The sequence below is a fragment of the Liolophura sinensis genome, chromosome 9, assembly GCF_032854445.1.
Source record: "Liolophura sinensis isolate JHLJ2023 chromosome 9, CUHK_Ljap_v2, whole genome shotgun sequence".
NCBI classification, from domain to species: domain Eukaryota; kingdom Metazoa; phylum Mollusca; class Polyplacophora; order Chitonida; family Chitonidae; genus Liolophura; species Liolophura sinensis.
In genome coordinates, this window is record NC_088303.1 from 18,915,486 (window position 1) to 18,930,447 (window position 14,962).

The 14,962-nt window shown below is 41.5% G+C and overlaps 1 protein-coding gene across 1 annotated transcript; it reads left to right on the plus strand.

Moving 5' to 3' along the window:
* The first annotated feature begins 6,344 nt into the window (after nucleotides 1–6,344).
* Nucleotides 6,345–14,706, plus strand: LOC135475672 (uncharacterized transmembrane protein DDB_G0289901-like). The gene is made up of 6 exons (XM_064755602.1): nucleotides 6,345–6,352; nucleotides 6,922–7,114; nucleotides 7,256–7,504; nucleotides 8,558–8,679; nucleotides 12,277–12,416; nucleotides 13,556–14,706. The coding sequence occupies exons 1-6, from the start codon at nucleotides 6,345–6,347 to the stop codon at nucleotides 14,704–14,706; spliced, it is 1,863 nt and encodes a 620-aa protein (XP_064611672.1).
* Nucleotides 14,707–14,962: the final 256 nt, after the last annotated feature.

The window sequence follows — 14,962 nt, forward strand, 5'->3', positions numbered from 1 at the left end:
AATCCCACGCACTCGGGCTCGTTGACACGTGTAAGTTGATACGCCCTGTGAATCTTTGTATTTCAAACACGCGGTGAATGGCCACGTACATAACATACTTTTAAAGCCTTGGAGAACCGTGTAAATGTCGATATTTAACGCAGATGAAATAAATTCGTTAAAACCAATATTTACCCAAGACAAATTGTTTTCATACAGTCGCGTAATCAATTGATGGAAATCTTGTAGACGTGATGAAAAGTTCGCCAGAACTTCGAAATAGTAGAAAAGTATTAATATATGACAATTATCTTAAATAGCGTTTTCGTTTCGTAGAGAAAGAGGGATTTTTCCCGTACAAATATTTACACATTTCTTCGTATGTTTAAATACACCTGGAACAAATGATTATCTCTTTTTATTTCATAATGCGAACTTAAAACTGCTTAACATAAACGAACGTAATGAGGATCTCATTTGAACAAATTGAGGCTTTTATTTATGGATATAATTCATGGATTTTTGAACGGATATAGATAAACGTAAATTATGAAAAGGGACTAAAAAGTTCTTATTTTCTTACATCGTCGCAACACGCTGAAAATATGATAGATTTTTCGTTGTAATGATTTTTTTGTTCGGAATACTGCCGGAGATTACCACAACACGTGTGCAAGGGATACAGAAATATATTTCTCTTTGCAATTGCTGCAGACTAATCTGTTATACCTAATAATTGCATTTCTTACATAAAATCAATAGCAACGACGATTAAAGCATTTAAGAGCTTATCGTTTAAAGCTCTAGTAAGTGTTTCAGAATAAGCATCTGTTTGCATTGTTCAGCTATCATGGGATGCTGAAAAGGAGTTATGGTTTCAAACTTTTAAACTAATGTAATCAGAGAAAAAAGGCTAGATTTCGGTCACCTGAGAGAATTTCTACCAATATATACTTGCTCTCTAGATGAAATAACTACTTGTGTGTATAAGGTCATCTTCAGTCAATGGGTTCAGATTTTTGGGGTATATAACTAAGATAATCACGGATGAGATGTGAATTCGAATCCAGCTGTCGGGACCTTTTTTTTAACTGGGGCAGACCAGATGCGTCGGTTTACACCAGAACTTTACCCTGTTACTGATGGTTTGACTGCCATACACATTGTTGACAAATGCAAATCGCTGAATCCGATGAATCCGAGCACTTGTACTAGAAAGCAATTAGTAAATTAACGGCTCATCCCTTTAAGTACCCAGATCGTTGAGATTCAAACATGGTTGTCTTGAATCAACACAGATTTTATCTTCTTGTTTCTGCTGCTGTCTAAGGGATTCACACACTTTTTAACAAAGTATATGGGACATTAGTTACATTGAATGCCACCAGGGTGGATCCTCGAATCGTAAGTCAACAGAGTCGATAGATGAGCATCGCTGGTTTACTTTGTAAACAGATTTCTTGGTTCTCCATTCATCAACAATCTAGATGTGGACAAATTTGCTGAACAATCTTGACTTACAATATTAGCACTTGAGTGAAAAGATTTAAGAAAGCCTCATAAGAAAGGCTGGTGGAGATGACACTGGTGTTATAAACCTGTGTACACTGAGAAGATGAAGTAGAACGGCGTGTCTAGTGTACGACAATGGGATGGGACGTAATGCAGAAAGTCCATTATCGGAATGGTAATTGTACTAGGTTATCGTAAAAGCAAAAAACACCAGGTGTGTTTCAAAGGAAAGACACATGTATACATGTACTACCTTCAATAAAAGAATTTGTCATGTCTTTCATTCATCTTTTGTCGATGCGGTCGCGGTGAGTTCAAGTCCAGCTCATGCTGGCTTCCTCTCCGACCTTACGTGGGAAGGTCTGCAGCAACCTGCGGATGGTCTTGGATTTCCCCCGGGCTGTGCCCGGTTTCCACCCACCTTAATGCTGGCCCCTGTCGTATAAGTGAAATAATCTTGAGTACGGCGTAAAACACCATACAAATAAATAAATAAATTATTTCATTACTTACTTTGGTTGTTTCTATAAACGACAATGATTTTCCACTTAGTTATAGTTGGGGGAAACCGGAGTACCCGGGGTAAACCATCTACTTTGAACAAGTTAATGCCTAACTTCCCCACCTCAGATGTATACAGGCACGACACTGTGTTCAACATAAATTAGACGGCACAAACGGTCTCATATTGGTCCTCAACCGATTTATTGTTGGCAACACTTCACGAACAGTGAGAGCAGGGGAATTTATGAATTCCATGTCCATGGCCAGGATTGAACTGACTATGTATTTCATTGAATGAGGGAGAGCCAAACTCATAAACGACTCAGTTTGCCGCCTTTCTCGTCGATCCGAGCACAGTGCGTACGGTTATCAGATACCTGAAGTAGGCCTATAATTCCAATACTGCGATTTATGCAAATACAATTATACAGCGAAATTCCAGTCGCCAATTTTCATAATGATAATTATGATAATGACACTCGGAGAAAGACCTCTATCGTAGCTAAAAATACTTGCTTGATGAGTTCTTACAAATGGGCAATACTTTGCTATGTACTATTGCAAGTTAAAGGACTAATATGCATTTTTGTCCATGGTTGGCATTGGTGAAATATCGTTTAAAAAAAGCTCACATCCGGGTCATCAGGGAAAACGCATGTGTGAATGCCATGCACCGCCGATATCGTGTAATGTGGGAACAATCTGCTCCAGTCCTGATATTCTATACCCCACCCTGCCTGAGGTTGCCACGCAGATTTACATGTGCAAACCCACTTTGATCTCTAGTGATTCTCTTACGCAAACAGTGCAGTGCCCAGCATAGGCACGTGTTATAGAGACTTTGGATTTGGCATCCGCTCAACATCTTGTGAATTTGACCGCGAAGGTAGAACTAATTACCTTTTCGTCTCCAGTTTTCAGCTGTTTGTGATGTTTTGCTGACTTTTTTGGACGCGGTATATTATTGTTGTGTTGTCAGGACAATAGCACAGACAAGGCGTACCTTGGTCTCTGTGACATTGACAGAAAGGATTTCTGGATCCTGAAAAACTTATCGATAATGCTCTAAGATCCTCTCTTTGCAGCGCTAAACATACAGTTGCGGTTTCTACCTACTTTTCGAGGACTGTTCCAGATGCATGCACAATGCGTTGTGCATGCACATCACATCACTCACAACTTGGAACAGTTTTTACAGTAGACATTCAAGCTATTACATGTAGCCTATATCTACACTTCACATATAGACTGTGCTGAAGTAAAAGAAGCTTTACACAAAATAATATGCTGTGTAATTAAGAGTTCCTAATTTTTCCTCACTGAGGAGGAGTGACCTAAATCTATGCATTCGTATATCAGCCGTCGACCAAAATGGACTTTTCAGGTCAATAATCGCAAGTCTAATTCTCCAAATGACGTTTAGCGTAAACTACCAAAGAACAAACAAAGTATATACAGAACAAAATTAGGACGGAAATGTGCAAAGAGAAGCGGTCAACAGTTTTCAATGATGTAGGAAGACGCAAGGAATCTTCTAGGCAAAAGAGGGAAATCGGTATTCAGACAGTGTACCATCTTATATAATAAGTTGTCGATAAAATAATATGTGTCTCAGTTATTCAACTGCTCATATATCCGACGTGGCAATCTAATTCAACGCGATGAATACACTTCCTCTAAGCGGAATTACCCACAATCGTGAAGCAGACTGGTGCCAGAGATTCTGGACGCTTTGTCCATATTACTTAAGAAACTTAAGAAGTGAAGGCGTTTGATGAAATGACCTAAGCACACTGGTATTTTAAGTGATAACACACAGCATCTAGCAAATGTTACAAGACGAGATATTTACACGCCATACACAGGACACTTCGAAAGAATTGAAATTTGTCTTTTATTTGTAAAGCCTGTGAGACAGGAAACTGTTTTGTTCTTTGTACAAATACAAGCAAAGATAATATGTACCCACTGGAAAGTCTGCAGTTTTCTTCAAAACCAGCGGCGAAGGGACTTACATTTCATAAGAGATGATGTCTTGGTTGCCCCCAATGTAATGGTCAGGAACTAATCAGCTCGTTTGCCTGATTCTGTCGATACAGTCTCAGTAAAGAAGGAAGAAGGTCTTTACTCTTATGACGTTACGTCTGGTTGCTTTTCCCCTTCTATGTTGTGAGGATCGCGCTAACACATCGATCTGAATAATAAGCATCCCGTATGTAAATGGCTAAGAAAATCGTGGACTAGCTTAGAGTCAGGTGAAATGACAATCACAGTATTCATGGTTATGTCATGCTCAGTAGCTAAGAACTGGTGTGTAAATAATGACACACTATATTGTCTGAAACATCTTTGTTGTCTTTCTGCACTGAGATGTCATAGATCACTTTTTACGTTGTATTTGCAGATTATAATTTACTGAAACTCATTCTCTTCAAAAACATTCATTGGCCACCAGCCCTCTTTGCCTGTTTGAGGAGAAAGCTGTATGCATGTGCTCATTTTGGTTGTTCCCATTTTAACATTGCTTTTGACATGATTTTGGTATTGTCAAGATGGGACCCATCACTCATCCACGGGATTATTAATGACAATGAGTTCCAGACAATTACGGAAATAAACTAGTTCCAAATCTTAGGCATTAGTCCATGTGGACATGAACTTTGATTTCCACCTCACGAAGGAATGTCCAGTAACATAGGAACCTTGTGAGTTGCACTTTCTGGGTTTTGTGCCCACGGACGACGCAAGACTTTCACTATTTCCTCAGAAAAGTCTGTAAAAACAATCCTGTTTGCAGTGCATATATGTTCGCTGGGGAAATGTTACAATTCCTGTCATTTTCCAGATTACGTGACAATCCTCGTTGCATACACCGTAGCCAGTTTTCTCGGAGTAGGTGCCAAGGTTGCATTTCGCCAGTTACCTGACAACCTCTTAACCCTTGAAACATTAATGCATTTCACAAGGTATCGGACAATCTTGGCTACATGCAGTCTTAGCCGGTTTAATCGGAGGAAGTCATAACTAAGAGGGAACTTTTCTTCGCATTTGGGCAGTTCCCCAATAATCGCCTTTACATACACTCGTAATCAGTATCGAGTAAGTCTTAACCCCTAGATCCCTATCGCATTTTCTTACAGATATATGCCCTTAGAGTCTATTCAGAGAAGGTCATTAGCCTTGGAAGCTTCCCTGCACTTCACCGATTATCTGATTATCCTCTTTTATACCTACAAGTTCAGAGACGCAGCCAGGTCAAGTCAGTTGAGTGTACATCTCGATTACATCTCTACACACATAATGTTTAAACACTCGATGAATTCAATTTCGTTTTCAAATATTATATAGCAGTAGTGAAATGCCAAACTCCTTCCGGTAAGACTTATCAAAGATATTTTATGCACAAGAATATTTCATTTATATGATGGCACTCAGTTTTCTGGTATAAAGAATACAAGGTAATGTCCTGGGGGAAATCTCAGCACCAATTTCCTGTCAACGTTCTTAAAGTTAGGTGTCAGATAAACCGATTAAAGGTAAAATCGAAAAAGTAACATCCAACCACCAATTTCCTCTCTACGTTCTTAAAGTTAGGTGTCAGATAAACCGATTAAAGGTAAAATCGAAAAAGTAACATCCAACCACCAATTTCCTGTCTACGTTCTTAAAATTAGGTGTCAGATATACCGATGAAAGGTAAAATCGAAAAAGTAACCTCTCTAGCTTAATCGAAGTCGCCTGGACTGAGGTAGAGTACATGTTCACGGTTGTTCTGTAAAAATCCTCCACTTTCACTGTTCACAGTGCCTTGGTAACAATAAGAGATTGTCCACTTTGGTGTGACTGTTTTGCGTTGTTTAAGGTTTGTTGAAGATCAATACCATGTGCATACATGTACGTCACACGTGGAAAAGTTTTTCAGTGACGTATCAAATATCGGTGGTTTACTCCGGGCACTGCAGTTTATTCCATACTTCCATAAAACTGACCGCCATCGCATGAGTGAAACATTTCTGAATATTGAAATAAACAACAGTCAAATAGACAAACAAATAAATTATTAATTACTCAATAAAGAAAACAGCATTACATCTGGCACAGAGTACTTATATACCGGTCTATCCACAGATCAGTCTGTAACGAGAATAATCCATGAAACTATGTGTGGACATATTGACTTACAACAAACCAAAACAAACTTTTAACTATTCGTAACTACACGATGCGCGGAAAGCCTTGGGCTATACGCATGGGTTATCTATTATAGAAAATGTATATGTAATGTTTCATTGCAATAGTTTGGTTGAAAAGGCAACCACTGACAACAGAGTTGCTTCATTACATCCATAATGTCTAGGTTTGCCGACGAGAAAGGTCTTTATTTCAATCACGTTCTGTTAGCTAAGTTCGCCCTGGTATGTTCGATAGATCGCGCTGACATACAGACACGGAGCGTATCGGTGACTCCGTGTCTATTGCTCAGAACATTGCTGATTAGTTTAGAGCCATGTATTATGACGACCCCAATCTCCATGGTTCTGTCACACTCACTCACCAACAACTAACGTGTAAAAAATACCGCGCTATACTGAGCTAAACGGGACTGTCTTTGCTAAGGGTTGTTCCCTTTGTGCAGTGGTCGATTTGACAGATCGTTTGTTACGAAATTTTACGTGAAGACAATAAATGATTGTGATTCTGAGGAGTCGGTGATCGTCGCCATGTCCCATCACTAGTTACTTTGTCACTAGTACTTTGTCAGTCTGCTCGGAGACAACAAACATTGGTCTTCATTCTCTCGGTTCGCAAGCTGCCGCATCAAAGATCTCACTGAGCACGAACGCTGGACTTGCAAAGCATGATATACCTGTCCAGAACCCTTCTTTTTCAAGAAATCCTCATTTTTGTGTGTCTTGGCTGTTTAAGAGCTAACTTAACAGAAGCAGACGGAGTGGTGGCGCTCAGTAAGGATCCGCCAGATCTTGACATTGCTAAACTGTCCCGACAAAAACGTGCATCGGGTACTGTGATTCCAATATCTATGGAAGAAAGGGAGGCTGGTGTATTACGCCACAATGAGTATAGGGCAAAGCAAAATGCTTCTAATATGGAATATATGGTTCGTATAATATTACGTGATTTATCACAGAACATTTAAGACTTGTCATTCTTTTTGATTTCGTCCTTGTTGACATATTTGGTTTACTACCTCTGTTGCAAAGCTTCGTTTTTTTTTAAATTTCCAATGCTTTTCTTGTAGACATGGAATTCTGAGCTTGCAAGAATGGCGGAGGAATACATTGGGAAATGTGTGTTTGAGCACAGTGACATGTTGAATAGAGATAAAGAATATGACTTCACCTATAAACGAGTTGGAGAGAATCTACATTACAACACAAAAGAGTTAAGCCTGGCCAAGGCCGTGGATGCCTGGTATATAGAAATCAATGACTACACGTACGAGTCGAACACGTGTGCTACAGGGAAAGTGTGCGGTCATTACACACAGGTATGTGTTCCTTTGTCCAAACTCATTTATATTTTTTAAATTGGGTTTTGCTTAATGCTACAATCAAAAATTCTTCCCCTATAGTCGTCAGTTTATGGATTGAGGAAATTGGTGTATCCAGCGTAAACCACCCACCTTTGGCAGGTTACTGACGAACTTTCCCCGATATGACGTACAAACACGCGCACACCATAACGGTGAACTGCAACGACCGTAAAAGTGAGCAAGCGGCCCCAGAAGCGCCACCCATTGTCACCAAGACCTCATAAGCTGTGAGAGCGGAGTAATCTTCAAATCCCTTCAAAAATTTTTTGGTTTTTTTTTTTTTTGGTTTTTTTTTTCATGGCTTAATAACTTCAGGCTTCAATAAGAATGATAAAACTCTGTCCCTCCCGGGCTTCCGTACAATGGAAAGACCACTGAAAACTACCAATTATTTTGTTTTGAACTGAGTCACGTATATTCCGACGGATGTATTTCCTTTATTGACCGCGAGAATACTGTTACATGCCTCATGTAAAATTGCTTTACTTTCTATTTCAAATTCGGGTGAAATTCTTGTGAAATTTTCTAGTCTATAAGTTGTTTGAGTATAAATGAGTGCTGTTAGAGAATATACATGTCCATGACGCCATATCCACTGCATCAATGGTTCGACCAATGGTTCACGACTTTTTTACATGTATTCCTGATTATGTAGCGTGGAATTACCATCATTCTCACACGTTCAGATCTCGTGTATTAGTGGTAACCAGACTTGGGATTAACACCGAGGATTAACACCGATCAGGAGACATATAGAATCATCTTTATCCGTTTGTTTCTTTATCTTTATCTTTTACTTGCCAAAGTTCGGTCGTTTACTCCGGGTAGTCCGTATTCCGGCACCCATGCATAAATTGACTGCGTGGCATCTCATATACGTGAAATATTACTAAGTACAGCGTTAAACCGATCAAATAAGTAAATATGTAAATGTAATAAATGTCATTACAACGAAAGTAATAAATAAACACTCTTTTGTCTCGTACAAAAAATTGTGTTTGCGTACAGGTTGTTTGGGCAAAGTCGGAGATGGTGGGCTGCGCTAAAGTCATGTGTCCACTGCTAGAAGTTCCCTACAAAAAGAAGACGGTGAAGAATGCTGTATACACGGGATGTAATTACGGAGGACCGTATGTTAAGTTTTACTTATCCATTTATATTGAGTGGTGTTCAGTATGTATCAAGAAGTATTTACTTGCATGTGTCTGACGTCTGGTAGGTTTATGAATTGAAGAAAGCGGAGTGCCAGGAGGAACCACCTGAAGGCGATATATTCCTTGAAACATGATTCTTCTCAGAAGGCCTCCTTGCTACATGTACTCATCGAGTTTGTTTCCTTTTCCTGGTATTCATTTCGCCATTAGTTTATTCATTTACTTCTGTTTGATATGTTAGATAATGAATCACGCAGGGGATTGTTCTTATTAATATTAGTTTCCGCAATAGAATACAAATACAACATGTAGCTCAGGCCGCTGTATTATGCTTTAATGATTGGTATGTTTTTAATTTCCGGGCATCTTTTGTCGATATAAGATTCGAAACCCCACTCAAAATATCAAGTTTAAAAAGAATTCGTATAACCATATGCAAATGTTTATTAGAATAATTAAACGCAAGTGCTATAGAGTAAAGTGTAAATTATGAGTATCGTATTCATATGAACAATTTTCATCAAGATGTTACTTTTGGTTTCGATATTGTAAAAGAAAAGTCATGCAATATTACACTATTTTAACTGGCCGATGGCGGCCAGGATTATGGTAGGAGGAAACCGTGCAGAGCCTGGAGGAAACTCGCGGCCATCCGCTGGTTGCAGCAACACCTTCTCAAGTATGGCCAGAGAGGGAGCCAGCACGAGCTTGACTTGAACTCACAGCTACCTCATAGGTGAGAGGCGCCTGGGTCATTGCGCCTTGTTGTCGTGCTAATCCCCTCAGCTACGGAGGCCCGCTATATGTATTGTATTTGACCTCTCATAGAACAGTTAATTACGCTGCTTGAGATTTTATTTCATACGATTTTCTCGCCTGTGGTGTGTTTTTCTGGGACAGAACATAATGTACAATGCTCTCTCCAGCCTGTCTATGATCAGATGTCCAGTAGGAGGACATCACCCACTAACCGGATATCGTTAGCGCTTCAGTGGCATATTAGGGTCTAGAACGTGTTTTACCAGATCACGACATAAAAGCGTAAAAAAGCCATTGAATGCGTTGCGTGACCCTTGGGTTTTCCTGCGCTTTTTACATATACCGTCAGAAGGTTGGCTATCTTGCTTTTGTGATGTCATGAAAAGGGAAGCATATTTTTGGTTTGCAGTAGTTTTCACAGCTCAATCCTTTGTGCACATAATACGTTCAGATTACGATGAATTGTAGGAAAATAGAATTGTACTTTGAACAAACATAAAGCTACAATGAACAAAAAACTTCACATGTGGAGAAATGAATTATATTGAATACAAGGTAGTTAAAATGGACGAATGCCATAATGGCCTGGTCTCACCTGACGAATCCAACCATTTCAGTTGTGGTGAACCACGCGGGGTCCATGCCGGGTGCTCTTTCGAGGTCACGTGACCACAATTTTATTTGGCTGAGCACTAAGGCGTGTGAAGAAGTTGCTGGTGATTACAAAAAAAAAGTTAACAATCTTTGGCATGCTCCAAACTGTCCAGTGGATGTTGCACGTGTCATGAGATGCAGTAGACGGACAGGTAACACCCTGAGGGGCGCCTCAGTGACTCAGTTGGTAAGCGCGCTAGCGCAGCGTAATGACCCAGGAACCTCTCACCAATGCGGTCGCTGTGAGTTCAAGTCCAGCTCATGCTGGCTTCCTCTCCGGCCGTACGTGCGGATGGTCGTGGGTTTTCCCTGGGCTCTGGCCGGTTTTCTCCCACCGTAATACTGGCCGCCGTCGTATCAGTATATAATATTCTTGAGTACCGCGTAAAACACCAATGAAATAAATAAATAAATTATTTCATTACTTACTGAGGTTGTTTCTACACACGCCAATGATTTTTCACTGAGTTTTAGTTGATAACTATAACATCAATCAAATAAATAAATCAAACAGTGAGGCCCTGTTTACGGTTTGTGTAACTCTCCAGAACATACCAAACCGCTTGCGCGCTGCCATTTTTTGTACCCGACGTGTTGGGCCGATTCTAACACAGATTAACTGCTATTAACGTCTACGCAGTGCACAATTTCAATTGCATTGGAATCAAATACGAAGGAATAGGGTTGTGTTCAGCGACGTATCACGTTTTACTTTGCGGTTTGCCGACGGGAGTGAACGTCATGCCTAGTGCTGCGTACAGGAAGTTGATCAATTTCGTGCTGGTGTTGAAGGTGCGCTTATGTCTTCTCGTAATTCGTGGGAACCTCATTGCAGTGGGATATCGTGACCAGGTTCTTGTTCCGGAGCTGGTGTCGTTCGTGGCTGCTCATGGTCCAGGCCTACTTGGCAATGCGACACACAGCTGTTTTCACACGAAATTGTCTGCAAAATGCTGGTATTGACGTCATGCGTGTCATGGAGTGGCCATCGAGATCGCCTGGCCTCGACCCCATCGTCTATTTGTTTATTTATTTGTTTATTTATTTTTATTTAGCACTATGGTAGGAGGACATCGGGCAGAGCCCGGGGAAAACCCACGACCATCCGCAGGTTATTGGCAGACCTTCCCACGTACGGCCTGAGGGGATGCCAGCATGAGCTGGGCTTGAACTCACAGCGACCGCATTGGTGAGAGGCTCCTGGGTCATTACGCTGCGCTAGCGCGCTAACCAAGTGAGCCAAAGAAGCCCTTCCCATCGCCTATAAACCAAATTTATCCAGTAGAAACACACTTTGTTCCATGCATATTGGTATGTTTGGAACATAAAGTGACACATGAGAACTTTCTGTTTTTGTTCAGTATAGTTATGCAATGTCTGTTCATTTTAAAAATAAAAGATAAAGAAGAACCAAACTACAAAATCGTTACGTTTGGAAATACTGTTGTTTTGCTTGGGCCAAATTTCGAATGAATGAAATCATGGTTTAACGACACATCACCGAGTAATGTATGTATATATATACATGTAGCAGTGATTCTGTGGCGATATCAAACAGTTAAGGTGTTCAGTTGGCTCAGCCGGTTCTGACCTCAGGTTTTCACGGAGGAAGGTATGTATGTATGGAATATTGCAACAGTGAATGCATACTCCTTACAGCGCATGTGCCGCACTCCATGCTCGTCGTAGATCGCTTGCGCCACTAACACGAGCTTGATCTTTGGAGCCTGTGCGACGCATGTAAGCTTGCCTAGGCTTAGCTTCATCAAGCTAAGAGGAGTACTCGCGAGGAATTATTTAATTAGCATTCATCAATATGCATGTATTTGCTTGAAGGGTTGGTTTGAATCACGCTGTGCATACTTTATATGATAAAAGAATGCACGTGTATAAAAAAGCATTGGAAGCAAAGGTCGAGACAGAGTTTTTTGTGTTTTCTCAATGTTTTCTGCTTTATCGCCGTGACTAAGGTGACCTCGACGTTATTTAAGATTTCTGTACCAAAATGCGAGTGCTGGCAGTGATTTGAAACGAATGTAGAGAGCGATGCATGCACTATTGATCACCTGAATGATCATTTAAACGTCAACATTTTTTTTCCTTTTCAGGCATCTTGCTTTTCTGTCAATTCAGCTTTTGTGGTGTTACTTGATTGTTCAGTGTCGCTCATTTCATCTCCTTTTCAAATGACTTTAGTGGTAACATGGCTGCTGTTAAGCCCTTCCTACTGGGAGACCCGTGTTCAGCGTGTGATCAAAAGAGCTACCCCACTGACCATGGTTGTAAAATGGGCATGTGTTGTAAGTATTTATTTCAATTATCGGCATACCTCTCTACAGGGTGTCAGTTCTTGTATAGGAGAAGCTATACAATTGCTTTAGGCAATATCAAGCGTCTTTGATCTAAGACAACTGTATCCCCGGTTTGGTCATCAACCGACAAAAAACTGTTTGAATATTAAATCAAATCAGTAAATATACATAAGCGGACATATTTTCATTAAAAATCCCTTCAGGTTTGGTTTTGGTCAAATAATTGTGCAATGTTTGCAGAAGAATTAGACCAATGTCTCCCATAACAAACAGCCGGCCCGGATAGCACAGTTGGCAGAGCGTCCGCTTCGGGACCGGTAGATCCAGGATCAATCCTTGATCGAGTCACACCTTAAAAGAGGAAGTTGTAGCTTCCTCGCGTGGCGTTCAGCATGAAGGTTGATAGTTCAACGACTGGTTGACCCGTATCAGTATAATGGCTCGGGTGGGGCGGCTTACTTGCCTTGGGTAAGTCGTCTAAGTGAAGCAGCACTAAGTAAAAGAGCGGTGGAAATCCGTCCTGTAACAAGGAGGCACATTACACGTACATGCACCCTAATGATTCCTTCGCCGTCGTATGACTGAAAAATTGTTGAGTACGACGTTAAACCCCAAGCACTCACTCACTCCATAACAAACATAGATATTTATTAAAAAACCATCAACCTTGCAGTCAAATAAATAAATAATTCATTACTATGTCGAAAAAGGATGCACAGTCAGTGTACGTTTTAACTATTCCCGGTATTAACCGGATGATTTTGATCTTAAAATAATTATGTAAGTATTCTTGATTACTTGTAATCATTTTCCTTCATTTTAAGGTTAGGTTTGTGACATGGACACTTGACTAGTAAATGACAGATTGTTGTCAAACCATTCAGCATGTTATTTATTTATTTATTTATTTAATATTTCTTGAATGGTGTTTTTTGCCGTGCTCAAATGTATTGTATTTCTATGATGGCTGTCAGATATATAAGCGCAGATCCTAGGAAAAACATCCACATTTGATCAGGCGTCTGATGGACCCTTTACAAGATGTTATGAATTTACGACTGAACAGTTGGTCTAAATTAGACTCTGCTGAGAACATGAATCAGATTAGATTTGTTTTACTGTGATAGATATAGAGACTGACGAGGAAGAAGGGGCAAACAGTGGTGTTACCGGGACAAACAGTGGTGTTACCGGGGCAAACAGTGGTGGTACCGGGACAAACAGTGGTGGTACCGGGGTAAACAGTGGTGGTACCGGGACAAACAGTGGTGGTACCGGGGTAAACAGTGGTGGTACCGGGACAAACAGTGGTGGTACCGGAACAAACGGTGGTGGTACCGGGACAAACGGTGGAGGTACCGGGACAAACGGTGGTGGTACCGGGACAAACAGTGGTGGTACCGGGACAAACGGTGGTGGTACCGGGACAAACAGTGGTGGTACCGGGACAAACAGTGGTGGTACCGGGACAAACGGTGGTGGTACCGGGACAAACGGTGGTGGTACCGGGACAAACAGTGGTGGTATCGGGGCAAACAGTGGTGGTACCGAGACAAACAGTGGTGGTACCGGGACAAACAGTGGTGGTACCGGGACAAACGGTGGTGGTACCGGGACAAACGGTGGTGGTACCGGGACAAACGGTGGTGGTACCGGGACAAACAGTGGTGGTACCGGGACAAACGGTGGTGGTACCGGGACAAACGGTGGTGGTACCGGGACAAACAGTGGTGGTACCGGGACAAACAGTGGTGGTACCGGGACAAACGGTGGTGGTACCGGGCCAAACAGTGGTGTTACCGGGGCAAACGGTGGTGTTACCGGGGCAAACAGTGGTGGTACCGGGACAAACGGTGGTGTTACAGGGGCAAACAGTGGTGGTACCGGGACAAACGGTGGTGGTACCGGGCCAAACAGTGGTGTTACCGGGGCAAACGGTGGTGTTACCGGGGCAAACAGTGGTGGTACCGGGACAAACGGTGGTGTTACAGGGGCAAACAGTGGTGTTACCGGGGCAAACAGTGGTGGTACCGGGACAAACGGTGGTGTTACAGGGGCAAACAGTGGTGGTACCGGGACAAACGGTGGTGGTACCGGGGCAAACGGTGGTGTTACCGGGGCAAACAGTGATGGTACCGGGACAAACGGTGGTGGAACAGGCACAGATACCGGTAGCGTAGACGGAGATGGGAACGGAAATCCCGCTGGTTGTTTGCGGACCTTTAACTACCACATTGTGTTTCCCCTTACTGTATTGTACACTACATTGTCTCAGTGAGCTGTTGTTGTTAACTGGTTTAATAATGATTTGACACACCTTGGGTCATCTGCTGTGTTTTGAACAATCTCGTCTGTGATAACACCCTGCTGTTAAATGTAACTACTATACAAACGTGGGACGGTACAAATCTTTTTCTCTGTGAATAATATATATATGTGGCAGTTTCAACACTCACCAAACATCCACTTGCAGTTATAGTCGGAAATGTGCGAATAAGTCCTTATATACAAGGTAAAAAGAAAAATTAACGGCA